Genomic DNA, 21698 nt, shown 5'->3' on the forward strand with positions numbered 1-21698 from the left:
TTGCTTTCCCTGTTATTACTGAGTTTGTGTCGTTGTTGTGCTCCTTCTCTCCCTTCTCCCAGGTGCTGAACGTACCCATCTTGCTGATCTAATGTGTATCTATCAATTTGATGCAGCGTTGTTGTCTTATTTTCATGACGGCGTGGTGTCTCGACGCGTGATGGATTCACTCACACGGAGGAAGCTTTTCTCCGCTACTCCGGCGACAAGCGCACAAGCTTTTGGGTCCATGGCGCCACCGGTAAACAAGGTATGTCCTGTTCCGTTGATTGATCAGTTCATCTTGCTTTTAAAATTCTTACACTATGATTTGCTCAAATTCTATCAAGACAACGGTGGAAATTGAATTTATTTATTTGAAATGCATGCCATTTCTTCCTGATCATTAGTTCATGTATCTTGATGATGTAAACCTGGTGTCGTTTAATCTTTTTCCATAAACCAGTCATTTGGGAGTTTATTGCAAGCTATACCATCTTGATGCGGAATTGCAGATTGTGTTCTTGCTATAATTTCTTACGACTGGTGCTGCCTAATGTGTTTTGCAGGTACAGATCTTGGTGATCATGAGTATTAGTAGCTATATATATATCCATGTTCTTTGTTCTCATATTAGTTCACAGATAGGTTCTCGACATGGGTAATTACTCTCTAAAACAACAATTTAGTGGTGTGCTAAGCCACTATTTCTATATAATGATTATCAAGAAAATTTGCTCTAGCACGTATGCTTTGCAGCCAAGTCTGGCGAACAAAGTAATTAAGATGAAGCATTTTCCTGATTTTCTTAACCTGGAGCTTTTACCATCTCTTCATCGCATCAACTTTTACAGTAGCATCCAGTCAAATCTTTGTTTCTATGTATTTTTAACTCTATTAAAAACTAAAAAAATTGAAGCACCGGCAAGCCTTTTGTTAAATCTTATATTATCCACAGTAGGATATCTAAATTCAGTTATGCTTTAATCTTAAAATCTTGAGAAGGCAATTTATTTACCTTGGTTTGTTATCTTGTGTTATGCGCTACTAAATGATATGATCCTATCTAAGATGAGAATATGCATAGGAATGGGCAATTTATTGTCAAAGAAAGTCATGTAGTACCTTGCTGTGATTATTAGCCTATTGTGATACTCAATACCTAACAATGAAAATGTTTTATGACTGAAAGTTTGACGTGATCTCAAGTATGATTTGCTAATGTTGGTTACAGGATCTCCAGCCTGACAACAGAAGAAAGGGATGTTGCCCCGTTATCGTCGTCATCCTCATGGTTAGTTACATGATCTCAAGTCTCTCTCTCCAATTTGCTAATGGTAGTCCTATGTATGACTTGGTAGACGAGATGTGGGTTCCAATAGCCTCTCAAGATTATAAGTAGATTTCATATATTTGAACAATGGACTGGGATTATGTTTCATATACGCATATGCGTTTATTGTATCATTTAGTTCCGCTGCCACAATGCCAAAGTTTTACTACTCCCTCCGGTCTGAATTAATTGACGTGATCTGCCGATAATGGTTTGAAGTGTCAGGCTCGCTGATATATGTTATTTCATAATATGCATAGGGTTTTTCTCTATCCACTTAGACGGATTATCACCCTTTTCATGGAAGGATATATAAGTTTAGATCTGAATATATTGTTAAGGCATTCTCAGTATCGAATATATGATGGTACAAATTCCAGAGTCATCATTATAAACAACAAGGGTTTATGCCTTTCCAAATTAATTATGTAAGTTATCTTTGAGCCTTCTCCTGTTCACAAACTTTAAATAGTCTTGCCGGTATGTAGGGTTATAATACATGTTTATACATTTTATTCGTTTTAGTGCATTAAGATTGTGATCTCCTTACTATCATACTGTTTGCTTAAAACAAAGACCGGCAAACCTGCTCCCACTGTATGCACTCCCGTGTCGTTTACTCTTCATTGGAAATCTATGGGCAAGTGTAGAAAAATGAGAATCTGGTTCTTAAACTAAAATTTGGATAAACATGGAAAGTGGAAGTTTTATTGCTGATTTTTCATATAGTTTCAGCCACGACAAACTGTGGGGGTCCTAATATTTTCCTTTCATTTAATTTGGCTTATAAAGATCTCCAATGGACAATGATGATAGTCGTTTAATTGTACTGCTTGCCCTGATTATGATTGCTGCATTGCATATGGTTGCTTCCCATATATTACTTTTGTCTGACTGTAAGTTCAGAAATTGTTGCTTTGTAATGATAATACTCTTATTGATCCCAACCTTATTGCTTTGGATGCTGAAATATTTGACTGCAAGTTCAGACATTTGCCCGTCAGGAGGTAATTTGAGGCTAAAAGTAATAAGAATAAAGAACATATGAAACCAGTGGATATTGCTGACAAAATCTTATTATGGTTTCAGTGTGAGAGCAAGTTGCATGCTGTATGAACTAAGGGCAAATTTGTGTTGTTTCCCTGGATATTGCAGGAATGGGTGAACCAAGGGAAATAACGCCGGTGTTCTAAGATATTTTGAGATTAGCCTTGATAGTTGGATGCCCTGTACCCGTGAGACGGTCGCTCATGTAAACTCCAAGGTAGTTACGGCAGATTGAAGAATTCATGTCTCTGAAGCATGGTATTTGAGTTAATTTCAAGCCCCTTCTCCCGTTGTAACTGGTGGTTTGCCATCCCAGATAAACCCATGTTGTCTAATCATCGTGCAGTGGCAACAACTAATTAAATCAGCCTATTGTCCCCTGCATAAAATAGTCTTTCTTAAATAGTTAGCCCGGGTTAATAATTTTTGGTGCAACTATACTGTACCGTCTCTATACTTTGTTTGCTTCCTTAGTTGTTATCTTTTGACATCTAACCTGCTTTATGGCTGCTAATCATGGTCCTGCTTATGTACATATTTGTGTAGGTTCAGTTTTTGTCAACATCGGCTTCTTTGATAACTTAGTCTTCAAAATTCGAGAAGTGTGGGTGTGTGACCATACTGGTCCTCCTATGCAAAATGGATTTACCATTGTAAGTGATAATGTTTGTTCCACTCCGGTTTTTGATGATCTGAAGCATTCACTAATTTTGCATCTAGCCTCGACCTCTCTATATTGATAAAGTATAAAACCACTCTGGAATTAAGATCTGTTCGACATCATCCAGTCATTCTTTGGTGGTGGTGGTAGCCCCTTCGGAGGTAAACTGTATCCGAACCAACTGAATGACTGCCTGCCGTTGTGGTATTCCTTCACATGTGATTTTGTCCATTGAAATACTATCAGAAGTACCTTCATTTGCAAGTTGTTTAGATAGATTTTTCTGCCAGGAAAGAAAACTTCTTATTTCGCTTTCGTCTCAGCATTGTGGTGTCTAATACACACACACACACACACACCTTTGCCTGAACTCTGATGCGGCAGTATGAACTTTTTCTTCATGCTAAGTAGGTGGGTGAGGGTTAGGTTCGGCAAGACTGTTGTGTGTTGCTGCTTGTGCAGGTGGTGTTTTTAAGTTTGTAAGGGCTGTTGCCTGGATTTGGCTCGTCGTTTCTGTCTGCTTCATAAATAAAATGGAGCGGGGGGTAACCCCTTTCTTTTAAAAAATAAAATCCTTTGCCCTGTTCGCTGCTCTTTGGCCTGTAAAGCCGCTATTTAAATAATGTATGTAGGAACTTCACAAAAGGACATTAAGTTGCATATTATTCACTATTCTATCATATGTGAATTCGAAGAATAATATGTATTTTCCCCTACCACCTCATGCCAATGCCCATTTTACATTCAGTACAGATCACATTCATTGAATTTCCTCTCTTTTGCTCATTTCAGTGTCCATTTTTCTAATATGTAATTTGGTGGTGTTCTATTTAGAGTGTCAGTTACTGGCCTGTCTTGCAGTTTCTGCATCCTTGTTGCTTCTATTTTAATACCGGTGCAAGGTGGCATCTATATCGGGTTGTCCGCAATCTGAACTTCTTTTACAGTGGCACTCTTTTACTTTGCAAGCGAAATGCTTGAGAAATATAAATCTTGAAAATCTACTGGTAAAGAAGGTGCCGATCATCCTGTTATGGAATTGCTTTATAAGACCAATAATATTTCGTGATTTGTTTCTCTCTAATAGTGTGTCGTGCCCAAGTCTATTCATATTGCCCTAAGAGGCTTTCTTTTCTTCATTTTCTATAGGGATGTAGCGAGAATGGATAGTAAGAATGATGCATTTCCAGTTTTTTATCTTTGGTGTCTATTTTGTTGTTTTTAGATGTTTAAGATAGTGGGATCAGGCATGCCTTTTACAGTTTTTCAGTTAACAAATTTTGTTCAGCTCAATCAGTTTTTGATTACTGTGATGTTAGTGTTCTTTCTTAGCACCTTCACTTTATTTTTCAATTAAGTTCATTGTTCTGTACTTACTGCTATACTTTGTTCAAAAATCCATTGTTCATTGTTGTTTATTAAATTAGCCATGTCCATTTGTTATTCCTAGGATTTCCTTAAATAACTATAATAGATGGAACATGAGAACATGTCCATCTCACAGAGAATTAATCTTGCTTCCTTACAGAGCCTCTGAACATGATGATCATGTGGACTAAGCTTGCATGTGGGTGCGCCAAGGAGCATGTCCAACCTATGAAGGGATAACAACTAATTGGTCAGACTTTGTGAAGACATCATGGATTGGAGAACGTCAGATATGTGTCCTTGTGTTCAAGGCTAAAAGGGGCAAACTGTTGCTTGCTATCTACCTGCTTTGACAAGGTTGGTTACTACTCCCTCCGTTCCTAAATACTTGTCTTTCTAGGCATTTCAACAAGTGACTACATACGGAGCAAAATGAGTGAATCTACACTCTAAAATATGTCTACATACATCCGTATGTAGTAGTCATTTGAAATGTCTAGAAAGACAAGTATTTAGGAACGGAGGGAGTAGGTCGTCATCATACATGCAAATGTTCCCTTTGACAAGGTTGGTTACTAGGTTCTTTGTGAGTGTTTGGTTGGACTTATGTCGCACCGCTGATCTGGCTCGCTTTGGTTATCTAACAAACCAACTATTGTATCTACTTGGTGCCAATTCATCGGCTTGGCTTACTTTTGGAACATAGTGCATATTTCCCCATTTGTTGTGAACTTCCAGATCTAATGTGCCATGCTTTTGGTATATTTGATCGCCTTATCCTGCCACAGTGCCTGGATAACTCTTCTGTACTGGACAAACTTGTACCAAGGACTGATCCATTTTGAGCAATCACTCTAAATTTCCTTCGCAATGGTTAATACGTTGTTTATGCGCTTGGAAAATAAGTCAGTTCCTTTGTTAAGACAAGACTAAGTGGGGTGCGTTAGGCCGTGCATCCTATCTTTTTGGGTCAGTTCATAGATAATGATTTGGTGTATGGCACGGTACCGAACCAACATCATGCTTTTTTGTATTTGCAATGCTCCAATGATTGTATTATCATATTGGGTATGACTGTAGCCGGTAGCGGTGCTACCGGGTGCGGCAAGCCGCACTTCCTATCTAGTGGAATAGAGATGAAGCGCAACCGAAGGTTCTTTTCCCATGTTAGTTTTGTGTGTCTATGCTGGTAGTGCATCGACGGTATTTGCAATGTCACACAGAATGAAAGCCTCACTACTCTACCCCTATCCTGGTGTGCTCATCATAGCCCACATAACACACATCAGGGTGTCTGTGGTGTTTTCCTCCCACGGATCGTCGGGTCTATATGTGGTGTTTTATCATCCGACGGTTCGGCCTGTCAAGGTGGTGGTGATGGAATGTTTGCGTTCAAGTTTGTTCTGAGTGGTTCTCATGTTTCACATTTTTTTTGTTCTCGATAATAAAACAATGAAGCAGCTCTTTGACAACCTAACTTGGAAGGGGTGTCTCTCAGCCTTATAGTTCTTAGTGAATCTATGGATCTTATGTTCTCGCCCATGACAGTGAGGGCTTTCAATACCTATGATTGTTAGTCCATCTTGTGCCTGTTTTGTATTATGTACTTTCTTTTACCGGAGGTTGAAGGAAAGTAAAATGCAAAAGATGGAGCCAGAGACAACAACTTCAATAGACTTTGATGTAACGTCCGATTGTATAAGGGATCGTTTTTATGTGTCTATGGTTCAGTTTCTTTGATCCGTCATACTTTATTTATTTAATGAATAAAGTTGGATCGTTCTAAAAAGAATCGAATTCATGCATAAGCTAGTTTATTCATAAGATCGAATTAATGAGGAAAAAAGGGCAATATGTTTCATCATAAAGATGTTATTTATATCAATTTACTTTTGCGGAGTAGCAACCGTTATGCTCACTGCACCACAAGTTAGGAGTGGGATCATCTCCGTTCTCCAACGTATGCAGTTATGAAACTATATCTGGATCATCCTATCGTGCCAAAGTACCTATGTAGTGTATATTGAGGTGACATGTACTCCCTCTTTTTCGGTTTATAGGGCTCCCCCCCCTCACCCCCGCTGACCATGACTCGGGAGTGGGGGACGATGCTGGCCGCCCCAAGTGGCGGGCGGACGACCGCCGCGACCCACCCCGCTCCTCCCCTGATGGCCTCCGGCGCGAGGCTGACCTGCGGCAGCAGCTAGCCCCCCCGGCCGGCCAAGCGGTCCCCGGCGCGTGACTCCCGCCGCTCCTCCCCCCGCCCCTCTCGCCGCTCCCCGACTCGCGACGACCGCCGTTCGCGCTACCCAGCTCGCCGCGCGTCTCCTCGGCTGATTCTCGGGACCGCGGTAGGTCGCCGGCCGGGGAGCCTAGGCCGTCCGCGCAGTGGAGGTCCCCCTCGCCTGCCCGTCGTCGGGACCGGTCCCTCTCCCCTCCCCGTCCGCTGCCCGTCTCCAACACCAATAGCGCCCCGGCCACCCGTCGCTACCAACCTCCTCACTCCCAAGCTGCGTTTCCGCCGTCTAACGGTGGTAATGGGAACCGGGGGCGCCAGGGCACCAAGAAGAAGAAGAAGGGCCCCCCGCGCCCCCCGGCCTCTGCCTCCACCGCCGCGGCGGCTCCCCCTCCGGGCACCAACGCCTCTTCCGACGGTCCGCCGTGCTTCAATTGCGGCTTGACCAGCCACTTCCAGGTGGCCTTCCCCAACCCTTCGATGTGCTACCTGTGCAAGGATGACAGGCACCCCGCGATTCTCTGTCCGGACCGCCCGGTGTCGGAGGAGATCATGATGTACGGCCACGACATCGAGGACATGGCCTTCTTCCACATCGAGGTCCCGGAGATCCCCCCCTCCCTCCCCTCGCCGCTGGCGATTGTGTCGGTCGTGGGCGAGGCTGTCGCCACCCCGGAGCTGATCGAGGCGGAGCTCAACCACTTGTGCAGGTGCAAGTGGGATTGGCAGGTGACCCCCACCGCCTCCACCGCCTTCTCGGTGATCTTCCCCGACACTATGAGTATGGGATTCTGTACCCGCAACAATAACATCACCTTGGCCCTCAACGGCATTGTGGTGAACATCTCAGAGCCAAGGTGGGATCCCAAGGCCGTGGTTGTTTTGGACACTGCTTGGCTCCTCATCGCCGGCCTGCCAGATGTGGCCCGGTCTGAGCGGGTCATTCGCAGTATGTCCAAGATCCTAGGCAAGGTGGTGGTGGTCGACGAGCTCTCCCTACGCAAGGAGGAGGAGGTCCGGGTCAAGGTGAAGTGCCTGGACTCCTCCAAGCTCCACGCCACGATTTGTGTCTTCTTCAACGACGACGGCTACGACCTCAAGATCTGCCCCGAGCCTCCGAACCACGTCGGCCGCCCCCGCTTCTCTGATGACAGTCACCTGGGGGATGGCCCAGCTGATGCCGACGACTCCCACCGCGGATGCTCGCGTCACTCCCGCCTCGACGACCCTGAGGATGACGAGGACGGCTCGGAGCACTCCCGCTCCCCCTCCTGTGAGCCCACCAACCCACCCTCGGGTCGTGGCGGCTCCGGGGCGGGGCGCACTCGAGTGTTGGCCGCTGACCTCGCGGTGGCCCTCCGCCTGGCCACCCCACCGGTCGTACCCTCTCAGTCTCCGTCGGAGTCGACCAGTGACATCTCCAGTCGGGTCCGGACCCCCCGCCCCCCTGGTTCGACCTACCCGGTTACCACGGGTGGCAGTGGGTGTGATGCCTCCGACGCGCCTTCACCGACACTCCCGTCCGCGGGGACCGCGGCCGGTGACACCCTGGAGCTCGTCGGCCCGCTCCCCTCGCCGGTGACCTCCGACGTCCGCCTCGCCTCTCCTGCCTTCCCGACCGCACCGGTGGCCGTGGTCGTGACCACTCCGGCCTCTGCTCACCCTCCTTCGACGGTGGCGTACGCCAGGCGGCCCTGATCCACCTCGACGCCGGTGACGGCCTCCCGCCGCAGTGCCCGCCTCGATGCGACCCGGCCGGCAGACTCCCCGGCTCCGTCCATCGTCGAGCGGGCTGAGCTCCGGGCGGCAGTCCGTAACCTCGAGCCAGGTGCGGATCCCGTCCTTCCCAGTTCTTCCAGATGTTCCTTTTCCGTGCTTGAGGCCGCTCCTCTTGACCACCTCACCAAGGTGGCCACTGACTCGGCCATAGTCTTCAGGGGGGAAGTTGGTCCCCCCTGAGAGCAGATCACGGCCATTAGGGCCCATGAGATTCTCGATGGCAAGCTGGCTGAGACCCGAGCTCGCTTGCTTCGCCCCCTCGAGGGATCGACCGCCACCCCCGCGGTTCGGGCCCCTCGGGTGGCCGATGGGATGATCCATGGACGCACACGTTCGCGCATGCTGCTCTCCGCGCTCAAAGCGCTTCCCGTGTCCTGGGGTCAAGCAGCCCCCCGATGGGGGCTTGGATGCGGGCCCTTTTCTGGAACATCCACGGCTTCGGCCATGATGGCCGTCGCCGCCAACTCATTGAGTACATTCGTCACGAACACATTGAAATCATTGCCATCCAGGAAACCTTGCGCACTGAGTTCTCCCTTCAAGAGCTTGCACATCTTAGTTCCCACCTCTTCGCTTGGCACTGGCTCCCGTCTAGTGGGACCTCAGGCCACTCTGGTGGCATCCTTTTAGGGGTAAAGGATGCCACCTTTGAGGTGGGCGGCATGGACCGCGGTGAATTCTTCGTTAGTATGGAGATCTTCGAGCGTGCCCCGAACTTCAAATGGGAGGTCATAATTGTTTACGGACCGGCGGACCATCGCCGCTCCCCGGCCTTCCTAGCGGAGCTGCAGCTGAAGATCTCTAACTCCCTCCTCCCAGTTGTAGTGGGCGGAGACTTTAACCTCATCCGATCCCCGGATGAGAAGAATAATGATCAGATTAACTTCCCCCGAATGCAGTTATTCAACGATTGGATTGCGGAGCTGGGGCTCCGTGAGCTTGATCGGACGGGGGCCAGGTTCACCTGGACGAACCGTCAGATTGACCCGACGCAATCCGTCTTGGATCGCATCCTAGTTTCCCCGGAGTGGCAATTATGCTGCCCCCTGGCCTCGCTCCGGGCTGTTACCAGGATCGGGTCTGACCATGTCCCCCTCCTCCTCTCCACCGCCGATGAGCGTCCTCCCACCCTGCCACGATTCCGGTTCGAGCTCTTCTGGCTCAATCAGGCCAGCTTCCGGGAGGCTGTCGTCGCTCGCTGGATCTCCGCTCGCTCTTCCCCTCATCGCTCCATGTCTGTGTCGACTCGTGGCACTTCTGCGCCAAGCTCGCCCGCCAATTCATGAAGGGTTGGGGGGCTAACCTTGGTCGAGACCTTAGGGATCGCAAAAAGGCCCTCCTGTTGGCTATCCAAGCCCTGGACGCCCGCGCCGACATGACCAGGATCTCCCCGGATGAGTGGATGTTGCGATATGACCTTGAAGATCAGCTCTCCACCATTTACACGGATGAAGAGGCCTACTGGCGGCTGCACGGTACCCAACGGTGGGTGCTTCGGGGTGATGCCAACACCGCCTATTTCCAGGCGGTGGCGAACGGCCGACGTCGTCGCAATTCCATCCACTGCCTGTGGGATGGAGACACGCCTCTCGTTCACCCCTCGGCCATCCGTGCCCATGTAGACGGCTTTTATAAAGCCCTATTTACCCCCACCCCGCGGGGTAGGGCTAGTCTCGCCCCCGACATTTGGTCGGGTGTGCAATTGGTCTCTGCTGAGGCCAATGCGGCATTAGTAGCCCCTTTTGATGAGGATGAGGTCCTCGCGGCCATTAAGGGGATGAACCCCTCCTCGGCCCCAGGTCCGGATGGCCTGCCCGTGACGTTCTTCAAAACATTCTGGCCTACCATCAAGCCGGAGGTCATGGCCCTGTTTGAGGAATTCTATTCGGGCTCCATGGACCTTGGGCGTCTCAACTATGGGATTGTGACCCTCATCCCCAAGGTCCCGGGCGCTTCTGACATCCGCCAGTTCCGTCCAATCACAATGATTAATGTGATATTCCGGATCCTGGCCAAAGGGTACGCCAATAGGGTGACCCTCCTCGCTGATGCGATTACCCATCCGAACTAATCCGCCTTCATACAAGGCCGATTTATTCTAGATGGGGTGCTAGTATTTCACGAAGTCCTCCATGAGGTTCGGCTGAAACGCCATGGCGCGGTCTTTCTAAAGCTAGACTTCCACAAAGCATACGACACGGTCCACTGGCCCTTCTTGCGGGAAGTGTTGCTTTGCAAGGGCTTCGACGACCGTTGGTTGACTCGCGTCATGCAGCTTGTCTCCTGTGGCTGGACCGCAGTGAACATCAACAGTGACATTGGTCCCTACTTCCCCACCCTCTGTGGGGTCCGTCAGGGTGACCCTTTCTCGCCGTTCTTGTTCAACATGGTGGTCGATGCCCTGGCATCCATCCTGGATAAGGCCAAGGACGCTGGCCATATCCGCGGCATCGTCCCCCACCTAGTCGGAGGGGGAGGGGTCTCCCTCCTTCAATATGCGGATGATACCATAATAATGGTGGAGGGCTCCGCTCTAGATATTGCTAACCTGAAGTTCCTCCTCCTGTGCTTCCAACAAATGTCGGGCCTAACCATCAACTTCGATAAGAGCAAAGTGATGGTTCTCGGATATCCGATGGAGGAAGCACAGGCTATTGCTGACCGACTAAATTGTCGGTTGGGTTCTTTCCCCACGGCTTACCTGGGGATCCCCATTAGTGATTCGTGCCTCACCGTGGCCGATCTTCGCCCCACGGTGACCCATATGCTGTTGGGGAACGTTGCAGAAAACAAAAATTTTCCTACTCGTTTCACCAAGATCCATCTAGGAGTTCATCTAGCAACGAGCCATCGGATGCATCTACATACCTTTGTAGATCGCGTGCGGAAGCGTTCAAAGAACGGTGATGATGTAGTCATACACGACGTGATCCAAATCACCGATGACCAAGCGCCGAACGGACGGCACCTCCGCGTTCAACACACGTACGGGACGGGAGACGTCTCCTCCTTCTTGATCCAGCAAGGGGAAGGAGAGGTTGATGAAGATCCAGCAGCACGACGGCGTGGTGGTGGATGCAGGGCGTCACAGTAGCAGGGCTTCGCCTATACTGCGAGAGAGAGACGTAACGGGGAGAGAGGGAGGCGCCAGGGGCTGGGGTATCAAGTCCCTCCTCTCCCCCACTATATATAGGGGTGCCAAGGGGGGGCGCCGGCCCTAGTAGATGGATCTACTAGGGGGGGGGGGGCGGCCTAGGGTGGGGGGCTTGCCCCCCAAGCAAGGGGGCGCCCCCTCTAGGGTTTCCCCTCCAACCCTAGCCGCATGGGCCCTTGGGGGGTGGCGCCCCAGCCCACTATGGGCTGGGTTCCCTCCCACTTCATCCCATGGGGCCCCCGGGATAGGTGGCCCCACCCGGTGGACCCCCGGGACCCTTCCGGTGGTCCCGGTACAATACTGGTGACCCCGAAACTTGTCCCGATGGCCGAAACAGCACTTCCTATATATAATTCTTTACCTCCAAACCATTCCGGAACTCCTCGTGACGTCCGGGATCTCATCCGGGACTCCGAACAACATTCGGGTTACTGCATATACATATCTTCACAACCCTAGCGTCACCGAACCTTAAGTGTGTAGACCCTGCGGGTTCGGGAGACAAGCAGACATGACCGAGACGACTCTCCGGTCAATAACCAACAGCGGGATCTGGATACCCATGTTGGCTCCCACATGCTCCACGATGATCTCATCGGATGAACCACGATGTCGAGGATTCAATCAACCCCGTATGCAATTCCCTTTGTCAATCGATATGTTACTTGCCCGAGATTCGATCGTCGGTATCCCAATACCTCGTTCAATCTCGTTACCGGCAAGTCACTTTACTCGTACCGTAATGCATGATCCCGTGACCAGACACTTGGTCACTTTGAGCTCATTATGATGATGCATTACCGAGTGGGCCCAGTGATACCTCTCCGTCATACGGAGTGACAAATCCCAGTCTTGATCCATGTTAACCCAACAGACACTTTCGGAGATACCCGTAGTAGACCTTTATAGTCACCCAGTTATGTTGTGACGTTTGGTATACCCAAAGCACTCCTACGGTATCCGGGAGTTACACGATCTCATGGTCTAAGGAAAAGATACTTTGACATTGGAAAACTCTAGCAAACGAACTATACGATCTTGTGCTATGTTTAGGATTGGGTCTTGTCCATCACATCATTCTCCTAATGATGTGATCTCGTTATCAATGACATCCAATGTCCATAGTCAGGAAACCATGACTATCTGTTGATCAACGAGCTAGTCAACTAGAGGCATACTAGGGACATGTTGGTGTCTGTTATTCACACATGTATTACGATTTCCGGATAACACAATTATAGCATGAATAAAGACAATTATCATGAACAAGGAAATATAATAATAATGCTTTTATTATTGCCTCTAGGGCATATTTCCAACAGTCTCCCACTTGCACTAGAGTCAATAATCTAGTTACATTGTGATGAATCGAACACCCATGGAATTCTGGTGTTGATCATGTTTTGCCCTAGGGAGAGGTTTAGTCAACGGATCTGCTACATTCAGGTCCGTATGTACTTTACAAATCTCTATGTCTCCATCTTGAACATTTTCACGGATGGAGTTGAAGCGACGCTTGATGTGCCTTGTCTTCTTGTGAAACCTGGGCTCCTTGGCAAGTGCAATAGCTCCAGTGTTGTCACAAAAGAGTTTGATTGGCCCCGACGCATTGGGTATGACTCCTAGGTCGGTGATGAACTCCTTCACCCATATTGCTTCATGTGCTGCCTCCGAGGCTGCCATGTACTCCGCTTCACATGTAGATCCCGCCACGACGCTCTGCTTGCAACTGCACCAGCTTACTGCCCCACCATTCAAAATATACACGTATCCGGTCTGTGACTTAGAGTCATCCAGATCTGTGTCAAAGCTAGCATCGACGTAACCCTTTACGACGAGCTCTTCGTCACCTCCATAAACGAGAAACATTTCCTTAGTCCCTTTCAGGTACTTCAGGATATTCTTGACTGCTGTCCAGTGTTCCTTGCCGGGATTACTTTGGTACCTTCCTACCAAACTTACGGCAAGGTTTACATCAGGTCTGGTACACAGCATGGCATACATAATAGAACCTATGGCTGAGGCATAGGGGATGACACTCATCTCTTCTATTTCTTCTGCCGTGGTCGGACATTGAGCTGAGCTCAATTTCACACCTTGTAACACAGGTAAGAACCCCTTCTTAGAATGATCCATATTGAACTTCTTCAATATCTTATCAAGGTATGTGCTTTGTGAAAGACCTATGAGGCGTCTCGATCTATCTCTATAGATTTTGATGCCTAATATATAAGCAGCTTCTCCAAGGTCCTTCATTGAAAAACTCTTATTCAAGTAGGCCTTGATGCTGTCCAAGAGTTCTATATCATTTCCCATCAATAGTATGTCATCTACATATAATATGAGAAATGCTACAGAGCTCCCACTCACTTTCTTGTAAACACAGGCTTCTCCATAAGTCTGTGTAAACCCAAACGCTTTGATCATCTCATCAAAGCGAATGTTCCAACTCCGAGATGCTTGCACCAGCCCATAAATCGAGCGTTGGAGCTTGCACACCTTGTTAGCATTCTTAGGATCGACAAAACCTTCCGGCTGCATCATATACAATTCTTCCTTAAGGAAACCATTAAGGAATGCCGTTTTGACGTCCATTTGTCATATCTCATAATCGTAGAATGCGGCAATTGCTAACATGATTCGGACGGACTTTAGCTTCGCTACCGGTGAGAAAGTTCCATCGTAGTCAACCCCTTGAACTTGTCGATAACCCTTAGCGACAAGTCGAGCTTTATAGATGGTCACATTACCATCCGCGTCTGTCTTCCTTTTAAAGATCCATTTATTTTCTATGGCTCGCCTTTCAACGGGCAAGTCAGTTAAAGTCCATACTTCGTTTTCATACATGGATCCTATCTCGGATTTCATGGCTTCTAGCCATTTGTCGGAATCCGGGCCCGCCATTGCTTCTTCATAGTTCGAAGGTTCACCGTTGTCTAACAACATGATTTCCAAGACAGGGTTGCCGTACCACTCTGGTGCGAAACGTGTCCTCGTGGACCTTCGAATTTCAGTAGGAGCTTGATCAGAAGTATCTTGATCATTATCATTAACTTCCTCTCTAGTCGGTGCAGGCACCTCAGGAACATTTTCTTGAGTTTCGCCATTTTCCGGTTCAAGAGGTAATACTTCATCAAGCTCTACTTTCCTCCCACTTACTTCTTTCGAGAGAAACTCTTTCTCTAGAAAGGACCCATTCTTGGCAACAAAGATCTTGCCTTCGGATCTGAGGTAGAAGGTGTACCCAATAGTTTCTTTTGGGTATCCTATGAAGACGCATTTTTCTGACTTGGGTTCGAGCTTCTCAGGTTGAAGTTTCTTGACATAAGCATCGCATCCCCAAACTTTTAGAAACGACAGCTTAGGTTTCTTCCCAAACCATAATTCATACGGTGTCGTCTCAATGGATTTCAACGGAGCCCTATTTAAAGTGAATGCGGCAGTCTCTAAAACATAGCCCCAAAAAGATAGCGGTAAATCGGCAAGAGACATCATAGATCGCACCATATCTAATAGAGTGCGATTACGACGTTCGGACACACTGTTACGCTGAGGTGTTCCAGGCGGCGTGAGTTGTGAAACTATTCCACATTTTCTTAAGTGTGTGCCAAACTCGTGACTCAAGTATTCTCCTCCACGATCTGATCGTAGAAACTTGATTTTCCTGTCACGTTGATTTTCAACCTCACTCTGAAATTCCTTGAACTTTTCAAAGGTTTCAGACTTGTGTTTCATTAAGTAGACATACCCATATCTACTCAAGTCATCAGTGAGGGTGAGAACATAACGATAGCCACCGCGAGCCTCAACACTCATTGGACCGCACACATCAGTATGTATGATTTCCAATAAGTTGGTTGCTCGCTCCATTGTTCCTGAGAACGGAGTCTTGGTCATCTTACCCATGAGGTATGGTTCGCACGTGTCAAATGATTCATAATCAAGAGACTCTAAAAGTCCATCTGCATGGAGCTTCTTCATGCGTTTGACACCTATGTGACCAAGGCGGCAGTGCCACAAGTATGTGGGACTATCATTATCAACCTTACATCTTTTGGTATTCACACTATGAATATGTGTAGTAATACGCTCGAGATTCATTAAGAATAAACCATTTACCATAGGAGCATGACCATAAAACATATCTCTCATATAAATGGAACAACCATTATTCTCAGATTTAAATGAGTAGCCATCTCGAATTAAACGAGATCCCGATACAATGTTCATGCTCAAAGCTGGCACTAAATAACAATTATTGAGGTTTAAAACTAATCACGTAGGTAAATGTAGAGGCAGCGTGCCGACGGCGATCACATCGACCTTGGAACCATTCCCGACGCGCATCGTCACCTCGTCCTTCGCCAGTCTCCGTTTATTCCGCAGCTCCTGCTGTGAGTTACAAATATGAGCAACGGCACCGGTATCAAATACCCAGGAGTCACTACGAGTACTGGTAAGGTACACATCGATTACATGTATATCAAATATACCTTTGGTGTTGCCGGCCTTCTTGTCCGCTAAGTATTTGGGGCAGTTCCGTTTCCAGTGACCACTTCCCTTGCAATAAAAGCACTCAGTCTCGGGCTTGGGTCCATTCTTTGGCTTCTTCCCGGCAGCTTGCTTGCCAGGCGCGGCAACTCCCTTGCCGTCCTTCTTGGAGTTCTTTTTACCCTTGCCTTTCTTGAACTTAGTGGTTTTATTGACCATCAACACTTGATGTTCCTTCTTGACTTCTACCTCCGCTGATTTCAGCATCGAGAACAACTCAGGAATGGTCTTTTGCATCCCCTGCATGTTGAAGTTCATCACAAAGCTCTTGTAGCTTGGTGGAAGCGACTGGAGGATTCTGTCAATGACCGCGTCATCCGGGAGATTAACTCCCAGCTGAGACAAGCGGTTGTGTAACCCAGACATAGTGAGTATGTGCTCACTGACAGAACTATTTTCCTCCATCTTGCAGCTGAAGAACTTATCGGAGACTTCATATCTCTCGATCCGGGCATGAGCTTGAAAAACCATTTTCAGCTCTTCGAACATCTCATATGCTCCATGTCTCTCAAAACGCTTTTGGAGTCCCGGCTCTAAGCAATAAAGCATGCCGCACTGAACGAGGGAGTAGTCGTCAACACGTGTCTGCCAAGCGTTCATAACGTCTTGGTTCTGTGGGACGGGTGGATCACCTAGCGGTGCTCGTAGGACATAATCTTTCTTGGCAGCTATGAGGATGATCCTCAGGTTCCTGACCCAGTCCGTATAGTTGCTGCCATCGTCTTTCAGCTTGGTTTTCTCTAGGAACGCGTTGAAGTTGAGGACTACGTTGGCCATTTGATCTACAAGACATATTGCAAAGATTTTAGACTAAGTTCATGATAATTAAGTTCATCTAATCAAATTATTGATGAACTCCCACTTAGATTAGACATCCCTCTAGTCATCTAAGTATTACATGATCCGAGTTAACTAGACCGCGTCCGATCATCACGTGAGACGGACTAGTCAATGTCGGTGAACATCTTCATGTTGATCGTATCTTCTATACGACTCATGCTCGACCTTTCGGTCTTCTGTGTTCCGAGGCCATGTCTGTACATGCTAGGCTCGTCAAGTTAACCCTAAGTGTTTTGCATGTGTTCCGAGGCCATGTCTGTACATGCTAGGCTCGTCAACACCCATTGTATGTGAACGTAAGGATCCATCACACCCGATCATCACGGCGTGCTTAGAAACGACGAACTTTAGCAACGGTGCACAGTTAGGGGAGAACACTTCTTGAAATTGTTATGAGGGATCATCTTATTTACTACCGTCGTTCTAAGTAAACAAGATGCAAAACATGATAAACATCACATGCAATCAAATAATAAACGTGACATGATATGGCCAATATCACATAGCTCCTTTGATCTCCATCTTGGGGCTCCATGATCATCTTGTCACCGGTTTGACACCATGATCTCCATCATCATGATCTCCATCATCGTGTCTCCATAAAGTTGCTCGCCAACTATTACTTCTACTACTATGGCTAACGCGTTTAGCAATAAAGTAAAGTAATTTACATGGCGTTTCTCGATGACACGCAGGTCATATAAAAGAATAAAGACAACTCCTATGGCTCCTGCCGGTTGTCATACTCATCGACATGAAAGTCGTGATTCCTATTACAATAGCATGAACATCTCATACATCACATATAGATCATTCATCATTCATCACAACTTTGGCCATATCATATCACAAACCACTTGCTGCAAAAACAAGTTAGACATCCTCTAATTGTTGTTGCAAGTTTTTACGTGGCTGAAATAGGGTTCTAGCAAGAACGACTTCTTACCTACGTTAAAGCCACAACGTGATTTGTCAACTTCTATTTACCCTTCATAAGGACCCTTTTCATCGAATCCGCTCCAACTAAAGTAGGAGAGACAGACACCCGCCAGCCACCTTATGCAACTAGTGCATGTTAGTCGGTGGAACCGGTCTCACGTAAGCGTACGTGTAAGGTTGGTCCGGGCCGCTTCATCCCACAATACCGCTGAAGCAAGAAAAGACTAGTAGCGGCAAGAAAGTTGACAAATCTACGCCCACAACAAATTGTGTTCTACTCGCGCAAGAAGAACTACGCATAGACCTAGCTCATGATGCCACTGTTGGGGAACGTTGCAGAAAACAAAAAATTTCCTACTCGTTTCACCAAGATCCATCTAGGAGTTCATCTAGCAACGAGCCATCGGATGCATCTACATACCTTTGTAGATCGCGTGCGGAAGCGTTCAAAGAACGGTGATGATGTAGTCGTACACGACGTGATCCAAATCACCGATGACCAAGCGCCGAACGGACGGCACCTCCGCGTTCAACACACGTACGGGACGGGAGACGTCTCCTCCTTCTTGATCCAGCAAGGGGAAGGATAGGTTGATGAAGATCCAGCAGCACGACGGCGTGGTGGTGGATGCAGGGCGTCACAGTAGCAGGGCTTCGCCTATACTGCGAGAGAGAGACGTAACGGGGAGAGAGGGAGGCGCCAGGGGCTGGGGTATCAAGTCCCTCCTCTCCCCCACTATATATAGGGGTGCCAAGGGGGGGCGCCGGCCCTAGTAGATGGATCTACTAGGGGGGGGGGGGGCGGCGGCCTAGGGTGGGGGGCTTGTCCCCCAAGCAAGGGGGCGCCCCCTCTAGGGTTTCCCCTCCAACCCTAGCCGCATGGGCCCTTGGGGGGTGGCGCCCCAGCCCACTATGGGCTGGGTTCCCTCCCACTTCATCCCATGGGGCCCCCGGGATAGGTGGCCCCACCCGGTGGACCCCCGGGACCCTTCCGGTGGTCCCGGTACAATACTGGTGACCCCGAAACTTGTCCCGATGGCCGAAACAGCACTTCCTATATATAATTCTTTACCTCCGGACCATTCCGGAACTCCTCGTGACGTCCGGGATCTCATCCGGGACTCCGAACAACATTCGGGTTACTGCATATACATATCTTCACAACCCTAGCGTCACCGAACCTTAAGTGTGTAGACCCTGCGGGTTCGGGAGACAAGCAGACATGACCGAGACGACTCTCCGGTCAATAACCAACAGCGGGATCTGGATACCCATGTTGGCTCCCACATGCTCCACGATGATCTCATCGGATGAACCACGATGTCGAGGATTCAATCAACCCCGTATGCAATTCCCTTTGTCAATCGATATGTTACTTGCCCGAGATTCGATCGTCGGTATCCCAATACCTCGTTCAATCTCGTTACCGGCAAGTCACTTTACTCGTACCGTAATGCATGATCCCGTGACCAGACACTTGGTCACTTTGAGCTCATTATGATGATGCATTACCGAGTGGGCCCAGTGATACCTCTCCGTCATACGGAGTGACAAATCCCAGTCTTGATCCATGTTAACCCAACAGACACTTTCGGAGATACCCGTAGTAGACCTTTATAGTCACCCAGTTACGTTGTGACGTTTGGTATACCCAAAGCACTCCTACGGTATCCGGGAGTTACACGATCTCATGGTCTAAGGAAAAGATACTTTGACATTGGAAAACTCTAGCAAACGAACTATACGATCTTGTGCTATGTTTAGGATTGGGTCTTGTCCATCACATCATTCTCCTAATGATGTGATCTCGTTATCAATGACATCCAATGTCCATAGTCAGGAAACCATGACTATCTGTTGATCAACGAGCTAGTCAACTAGAGGCATACTAGGGACATGTTGGTGTCTGTTATTCACACATGTATTACGATTTCCGGATAACACAATTATAGCATGAATAAAGACAATTATCATGAACAAGGAAATATAATAATAATGCTTTTATTATTGCCTCTAGGGCATATTTCCAACATATGCAACATCGCGTTGAGCCCTGGAAAGGGCGCTGGTTGTCGAAGGCTGCTCGCGTGATCCTTATCAATTCTTCGCTTGCCAGCCTTCTATGGTTCCTCATGAGCTTCTATAGCCTCCATGAAACCCTTCATCAGGAGATCGCCAAATACCAATCTAGATTCTTCTGGGCTGGGGAGGGGGATAAGTAGAAGTACCACATGGTCAGCTGGCCAGATATATATCCGCAAACCCAAGGACCAAGGCGGTCTTGGGATCTTGTCCTCCCGACGCATGAACATTGCCCTCTTGACCCGTTGGCTCTGGCGCATTGCCAATGGCGATGGAGGACTTTGGCTCACTATCATCCAGAACAAGTACCTTCGTGGACAGCCTCTCGCATTCTGTCAGCGCTCAGGCGGCTCCCAGTTTTGGCAGGCCGTCGTCCAGCTGCTGCCCGTGCTTCGCATTGGCACATCCATTTCGGTTGGTACTGGGTCCTCGACCCTGTTCTAGTTTGATAGGTGGCTTGGCGACACCCCCTGGCCGCGCGTTTTCTGGAGCTCTTCGCCATTGCTGTTGACCCTCGGGTCTCTGTCGAGACGACCCTTATTGACCTAGGGCGCCTCGCTTTCCGCCGCCCCTTTGGCCCCCCTGAAGTAGCCGCTTGGGATGTCCTCCTCCAGGACATCGCCCTCCTCCCTATGGACGTCGCCGACACCCCGGACGCCATCTCTTGGCACCTGGAACCTTCCAGGTGCTTCTCCACCAAATCCCTCTACGCGGCCATCGCCCCCTCGACGGCCCCCGAGCCCTTCAGTTTGATCTGGGACATCCGCCTGCCCCTAAAGATCAGGATCTTCCTGTGGCAATGGATCCGAGGCGACCTCCCGTCCGGCGTAGAGGTCCTTAAGCGTAATGGACCTGGGGATGGGATGTGCCCCATGTGCGACACGGTGGAGGATGCCAACCACATCTTTTTCTCGTGCTCCACGGCACAGTTCCTTTGGTCCTGTTTCCGCGAGACGGTTGGGGGCCAGTGGTGCAACACCAACTTTCCTGACCTGCTTGCGGAGATTCAGGCCTCCCCCCTCGCTACAGGCATATTAGATGGCTTTGCGTCGGGGTCCTTGCCTGGACACTTTGGACCGTACGTAATAAGCTTGTCATACAGAAGGTGCCTCTTCGACGTGCTACTGACGCCATCTTTAAAATGTGTGGATATTTGTAGCTTTGGCGGCCGCTTAGCCACCCCCAGGACCGGGACGTCATCAACAACCTCCTCGCCGACCTTCGATCGATGGCCTTCCGCTTGGCGCCTCCGCTCCCTCCGCCCCCCTCGGAGCCCGACTAGATACTATGCTACACCCCGCGCATGCGTTCTTTTTTTTGTTTCTTCAGGGCTTGTTGAGCTGTGCCCTCAGTATTAACCCTTTGACTGTTTGTCTGTGCTAGACCTGTGTGTGTGTGCGCGCGCGCGCGTTTGAACCTTGTTGGATGTTTGGCTTGGGCATTTGTTTTATAATATAAAGCGGGGCGAAGGCCTTTTTCGGTAATCTGAAATCTCATCAACCAATGCATTTTGTTAGTGGAGGAATGTATCTCGTACTTTACAAAACTACTCAAATTAAACTCATGCATTCATTTGGATTAATTGCAGTGCATGCATGCTTGACCACTAGATGAGTAGGAACATTATACGCATTGATGTGTTCCTTTTTAATTCTTGCATGCAAAGATTGAATGCGCCTCGAAAACTAAAAATGAGATGGAGATGAGCCCTTTAAATTTTCCTCCGTCC

General features: G+C 48.4%; 2 protein-coding genes across 2 annotated transcripts; both read left to right on the top strand.

Moving 5' to 3' along the window:
* Positions 1-8798: 8798 nt before the first annotated feature.
* Positions 8799-9689, top strand: LOC147990143 (uncharacterized). Its single transcript, XM_087537263.1, has one exon. The coding sequence runs from the start codon at positions 8799-8801 to the stop codon at positions 9687-9689; it is 891 nt and encodes a 296-aa protein (XP_087393389.1).
* A 983-nt stretch (positions 9690-10672) lies between these two features.
* Positions 10673-21251, top strand: LOC147990144 (uncharacterized). The gene is made up of 3 exons (XM_087537271.1): positions 10673-11158; positions 20422-21051; positions 21129-21251. The coding sequence occupies exons 1-3, from the start codon at positions 10673-10675 to the stop codon at positions 21249-21251; spliced, it is 1239 nt and encodes a 412-aa protein (XP_087393397.1).
* Positions 21252-21698: the final 447 nt, after the last annotated feature.

This window comes from Triticum urartu, chromosome 1A, assembly GCF_056163025.1.
Source record: "Triticum urartu cultivar PI428250 chromosome 1A, HENAU_Tu73, whole genome shotgun sequence".
Lineage (NCBI taxonomy): Eukaryota > Viridiplantae > Streptophyta > Magnoliopsida > Poales > Poaceae > Triticum > Triticum urartu.